The 6471-nt window shown below is 44.5% G+C and overlaps 1 protein-coding gene across 1 annotated transcript; it reads left to right on the top strand.

The window, feature by feature from the left end:
* Positions 1–751: 751 nt before the first annotated feature.
* hs3st1 (heparan sulfate (glucosamine) 3-O-sulfotransferase 1) lies at positions 752–6263 on the top strand. Its single transcript, XM_052154635.1, has 2 exons — positions 752–894; positions 4901–6263. The coding sequence occupies exon 2, from the start codon at positions 4983–4985 to the stop codon at positions 5844–5846; it is 864 nt and encodes a 287-aa protein (XP_052010595.1). The 5' UTR covers positions 752–894; positions 4901–4982; the 3' UTR covers positions 5847–6263.
* The last annotated feature ends 208 nt before the right edge of the window (positions 6264–6471 follow it).

Below are 6471 nucleotides of genomic sequence, written 5' to 3'. Positions count from 1 at the left end.
GTAAAACCAACACTTTTCTATATATATATATTTTTTTTTGTTAAATAGGTTTAAACATATAAAAATGTGTTTCATGGAGGTATGAGTTCCGCAGACATTTATCAAATTAACCAAAAAAAATTTTTTTAAGTTTGAGAGGGAATGTTGAATTTTAGTAATTTATTAATTTAATGTTGAATTCTGCGAAAATGTTCTGTTTTAAATATACACTAGATAAATATAAATGATAGAATTGGCATTAAAGTAAAATACACCATTAATGGCCACATTCCTTTAAAATATCAGCTTGATTTTTTTGTATAATAATAAATCTAAATTTTGGTTATAAAATGTGCTTCTGTGAATGAAAAGTTGATTTAAAAAATATATATTACACAGTTAGCAACACCACATTGCAGAAATACAGAAGACAGAAAATAAATATATATAGATGTTATTTATAATATATTACATTACAGATTAACAAGGCCATAATTCTACTCATATTTGTTATTCTTACGATTAAATATGGGAATTAGAGATTTATTAGGGGATGTTAGATTATATGGGATGTTTAAAGTTGAAAGACCAAATCAGGGCAATGAAGTAAGAAATTCCTTCTAACGTAAATAAAAGATTTCTTTAAGTATTAACTGAACGGATGAACGGTTACGTCATAGAGGCGCTATGTTTGAAGAGTGTTTGAGGTGACGTCATCGCGGGGTGCGGCAAGTTTATGAGTCTCGTGCAGGACGCTTAGAGCGCGCGTGCACGTGAGAGAAGTGGAGTGTGTGTGCGTAAAACACTCATCGAGCGGACACGCAGCGAGTGATTGAGTGTGTGTTCGCGGAGGGGAAGTTTTGTGTGTCTTTATCAGAACTTTCTCATGTTGGACGCGTCAGAGCCGATCAACAGGTGAGACACTTATTGATCATATTGGTAATGATGATGATCATTATAACACAACAGCGACAGACTGAATGTGTGTTTAAATGTCTACAGTAGTAATAATCTTCTGCTGTTGAAATGAGTTCCACAGTCAGTGATGCAGCTATATGAGATTAAATCAGGGCTTTATTATTTGTTGTCATAGGAATCATTGAATTGTGTTGATGTCTTCTAATTACTTGCAGAAGTTTAAAGAAACTCCCAGAAGTGCCAGAAATAAAAATATTGTTCAACTATAATGTCACAAAGTGTCTCTATCCAGTGAAATAATGTTTTAAATGTGTTTAAATCTGAAATACAGTGATGAAGTATTCGCTACCTTTATTATCATGTGTTATGAGTCGTGAGAGGTACAGGTGACATGGGCTGTTGTCTAGGGCGCACAATGATATGTTCCGCTAACATCCTTTCAGTTCTACTGATTAATGGTTACATTCGGTGACCATGCGTCATCTTTTCCAGTGCATGTCCTCATTTCCAACCTGAATAAAGCATCTGGCCGCGATTTCAAATTGGGCCGGTTGCTAGGGAGGGTGGAGCCACATGGGGTAACCAAATTGGCCCAGTTGCTAGGGAGGGTGGAGCCACATGGGGTAACCAAATTGGCCCGGTTGCTAGGTAGAGTCACATTGGGTAACCAAATTGGCCTAGTTGCTAGGGAGGGTGGAGCCACATGGGGTAACCAAATTGGCCCAGTTGCTAGGGAGGGTGGAGCCACATGGGGTAACCAAATTGGCCCAGTTGCTAGGGAGGGTGGAGCCACATGGGGTAACCAAATTGGCCCAGTTGCTAGGGAGGGTGGAGCCACATGGGGTAACCAAATTGGCCCAGTTGCTAGGGAGGGTGGAGCCACATGGGGTAACCAAATTGGCCCGGTTGCTAGGTAGAGTCACATTGGGTAACCAAATTGGCCTAGTTGCTAGGGAGGGTGGAGCCACATGGGGTAACCAAATTGGCCCAGTTGCTAGGGAGGGTAGAGTCACATGGGGTAACCAAATTGGCCCAGTTGCTAGGGAGGGTGGAGCCACATGGGGTAACCAAATTGGCCCAGTTGCTAGGGAGGGTGGAGCCACATGGGGTAACCAAATTGGCCCAGTTGCTAGGGAGGGTGGAGCCACATGGGGTAACCAAATTGGCCCAGTTGCTAGGGAGGGTGGAGCCACATGGGGAAACCAAATTGGCCCAGTTGCTAGGGAGGGTGGAGCCACATGGGGTAACCAAATTGGCCCGGTTGCTAGGGAGAGTAGAGTCACATTGGGTAACCAAATTGGCCCAGTTGCTAGGGAGGGTGGAGCCACATGGGGTAACCAAATTGGCCCAGTTGCTAGGGAGGGTGGAGCCACATGGGGTAACCAAATTGGCCCAGTTGCTAGGGAGGGTGGAGCCACATGGGGTAACCAAATTGGCCCGGTTGCTAGGGAGAGTAGAGTCACATTGGGTAACCAAATTGGCCCAGTTGCTAGGGAAGGTGGAGCCACATGGGGTAACCAAATTGGCCCGGTTGCTAGGGAGGGTAGTCACATGAGGTAACCAAATTGGCCCAGTTGCTAGGGAGGGTGGAGCCACATGGGGTAACCAAATTGGCCCGGTTGCTAGGGATGGTAGAGTCACATGGGGTAACCAAATTGGCCCAGTTGCTAGGGAGGGTAGAGTCGCATGAGGTAACCAAATTGGCCCGGTTGCTAGGGAAGGTAGAGTCACATTGGGTAACCAAATTGGCCCTGTTGCTAGGGAGGGTAGAGTCTGGCCCGGTTGCTAGGGAGGGTAGAGTCACATGGGGTAACCAAATTGGGCCGGTTGCTAGGAAGGGTAGAGTCACATGGGGTAACCAAATTGGCCCTGTTGCTAGGGAGGGCAGAGTCTGGCCCGGTTGCTAGGGAGGGTAGAGTCACATGGGGTAACCAAATTGGGCCGGTTGCTAGGAAGGGTAGAGTCACATGGGGTAACCAAATTGGCCCTGTTGCTAGGGAGGGTAGAGTCACATGGGGTAACCAAATTGTCCCGGTTGCTAGGGAGGGTAGAGTCACATGGGGTAACCTCCTCGTGGTCGCTATAATGTGGTTCTCGCTCTCGGTGGGGCGTGTGGTGAGTTGTGCGTGGATGCCGTGGAGAATAGCGTGAAGTCTCCACACGCGCTACGTCTCCACGGTAACACGCTCAACAAGTCACGTGATAAGATGCGTGGATTGACGGTCTCAGACACAACTGAGATTCGTCCTCCGACACCCGGATTGAGGCGAGTCACGACGCCACCACGAGGACTTGGAGTGCATTGGGAATTGGGCGTTCCGGATTGGGGAGAAATGAATAATAAATGCATAAATAAATATATAAATGTCCGGGATGTGGCTCTGTCTGCTCTCTTTGCGCTCACTGTTCAGTTTGTGTGTGTGCACGAAAAGATCGTCAGATTGATTGGCAGCAACAAACATCAATAATGTAAGTCCACTTTTAAAAGTACGTTCTCCAACTCCGATACAGGCGATGCGGATCAGGGAATAACTGATCAAATATAGGCCATGATGGAAATGTTGCCACTGGGTCCGTCAGATAATTAAAGTGCCACTCTTTATGTGACCTGTAAAGCTGGCACGTGCCAATGGCAAACACATATCAGAAATAAACATGCTAAATGTATTAAAAGTGACAAGCAAAAAACGTCCCCAAAGGAGCATTTGTCATTAAAATGTGACGTGTAGTATAAAACATTTATTAATAGCATCTGATCTTAATGGCCATGATTAAGATTATTAATGGGATTATCCATTAAATGTGTGACATAAAGGACATTGATGACCACAGAGAAGTCTAGACCTGCCGTTTGAAACCACATTGCCTTTATTTTATTCAAACAAGTAAATTTGATTTAAATATGTAATTAAATGATATCTTTTTTTAAACAATCAGAAGGTAATTAGCAGCAGGTTGTTATTGGTCAAATCTGTTATTTGTTATTTATTAATAATCATTTTTAGTTCGTATTATTTAAAATTGGGTGGGAAAAAGCTCTGCAGTAAATTGGGGGTTTTAATGTTTTACAGGAAAACATTGATTGTTTATTTTGGCTGATGTTGTGCTTGTTTCTCTTGAGATCTGGCAACACTGCAGTTGGTATTTCACCCACCATTAACACAGAGTACTGTCACTTTAAGAGAACGTTATTAACCCTTCTTGTGTTTTGTTGTAACCGGTAATCATTTGAAAAGGAGACTGCGGATCTTCTGAACCGGAACGGAAAAATACAGATTTTACTCGGAACAAACTGAAATGAAAAACATTATTCGTTTTTTGTCCCTGCTTTGAAAAACTGTTTTATATTTTAAAAGAGATCTATTATGCCCCTTTTTACAAGATGTAATATAAGTCTCAGGAGTCTCCAGAATGTGTGTGTGAAGTTTCAGCTCATAATACCCCACGGGTCATTTATTATATCATGTTATAAAAGCCTCTCTTTGGGTGGAATCAAAAACACGCTGATTGTGTGTGTGTCTCTTTAAATGCAAATGAGCTGCTGCTGCTCCCCGCCCCCTTTCAGGAAGAGGGCTGTGCCTTTACAGCTCGTGCTTCGGTTATTATAGCAACAACACATCAGAACCGATTTGACTGACAGCGTAAATACGGGAGTTCAGGATGGACTGGGAAGAGAAATCGTCCTGGGATTTTACACAGCAACTGGCCAAAAGTTGAGCGGGGGGCGTTCGCTGTACTTTTCTGCATATCGTTGTGCCGTTTTGTGGTCCGTTCTGTGGTCCTTTTAGCTTATCGCGGCCCATTCGGTAAATTTCGCGGCCGACCCACCGGAATATCGAATTTAGCTTACTATGGTCTGTCATTTATTGTGTTTCACAATATTATATAAAGCAATATCTTTTCCCATCCCCCATTTCATAGTACTGTGTAAGTGTAAAGCCTAACATTTATTGCAGATGTTTAAGTGACATATATATAAAAATCATCTGTATTTGTTTTCCAGAGCCCAGCGCGTGAGTGTGTGTGTGTGTGCACGTGTGTGTGTGTGAGTGTCTGTGAGGCTGACGTGGTCTCCGATTGTTCTGATGGCTGTCGTGATCTTCACTTTGCTGTTGTTCCTCACTCAAACTCCTCCCATCGCTCTGCGACCTACCTCTGCCCCACCCACAAACGGCACACGCCAGCTGCCCGACATCATCATCATCGGCGTGAGGAAGGGCGGAACACGTGCTCTGATCGAGATGTTGAGTCTCCACAGCGCTGTCGTCACCGCTCCACACGAGGTTCACTTCTTCGACTGGGACAGTCACTACCGGCGCGGTCTGGACTGGTACCGCTCGCAGATGCCCTACGCACGACCGGGCCAACTGACGGTGGAGAAAACGCCCGCGTACTTCACCTCCAAAGGGGTCCCGGAGCGCGTTCTGCAGATGAAGCTGGACGTCAAGCTGCTGCTGATCGTACGAGAGCCGACGGAGCGTCTGCTTTCGGATTACACGCAGGTGTCCCACAACCGTCTGGAGAAACACAAACGACAGCAACTGCTGGAGACGCTGCTGCTGCGCGACGGACAGCTGAACCTCAACTATAAAGCCCTGAACCGCAGTCTGTACCACGTCCACCTGCAGCGCTGGCTTGGCGTGTTCCCTAGAGACCGTTTACACCTGGTGGACGGAGACGCGCTCATCAGAGATCCTCTGCCGGAGATGAAGAAGGTGGAGGAGTTCCTTCAGTTAGACCCGCAGATCAACGCCTCCAACTTTTACTTCAACAAGACCAAAGGGTTCTTCTGTCTGCGGGACGGCGGTCGAGAGAGGTGTTTGCACAGCTCGAAAGGTCGAGAACACCCTCAAGTGGCGCCTGAAATCCTCCAGAAACTCTACGAATACTTTGACGAACCGAACAGGAAGTTCTTCGAGCTGGTCGGAAGGACATTTGACTGGAAGTAGAGACGGTGCAAAGTGTCTCTATATAAAGCCGGAGGTGTACTTCGATCAGACGCAAACGTTCTCCATACAGGATGCTTGATGCATGTTTCATCAGAGTATTCGTGCACTGAACACGTGCTGCCGATTGTTCTAACCGCACTTGCACCTGGAGGTTCACAAGGTGGCATCGCTCACATTTGAGCGTGAAGAAGCTCTTGATCGAAGTATTCTTTGAGCTACAGAACAAGTCTGTTTCAGGAAAGTAAATAGTCATGTTTGATTTCATGTTGACTTTGTTGCTGGGTTTTGCCATATAGAAAAACATATAGTCTGATATATGAACATATGCATGTGAAATAAATCTATTTTTATACATTTAAGACATTTAAAAATGCAGCATTACAGGAATTATTCTTTAAGTATTCTGTTTTTACAATGAAGGAAAAGTGTATTAATAAAGTAATTTTACTATTATTTAATGTGTTGTGGTTTGCTGTGTGTGTGTGTGTGTGTGTATTTTTGTGTTTGTTTGTATGTTTGTGTGTGTATATTTGTGTTTTTGTTTGTTAGTGTGTGCATGTTTGTATGTGTGTAGTTTTGTTTGTGTATGTGTGTGTCTGTCTGTATTTTTGTTTGTGTGTCTGTA

The sequence above is a fragment of the Xyrauchen texanus genome, chromosome 23, assembly GCF_025860055.1.
Source record: "Xyrauchen texanus isolate HMW12.3.18 chromosome 23, RBS_HiC_50CHRs, whole genome shotgun sequence".
NCBI lineage: Eukaryota > Metazoa > Chordata > Actinopteri > Cypriniformes > Catostomidae > Xyrauchen > Xyrauchen texanus.
This window is presented reverse-complemented; position numbering and strand designations above follow the sequence as displayed.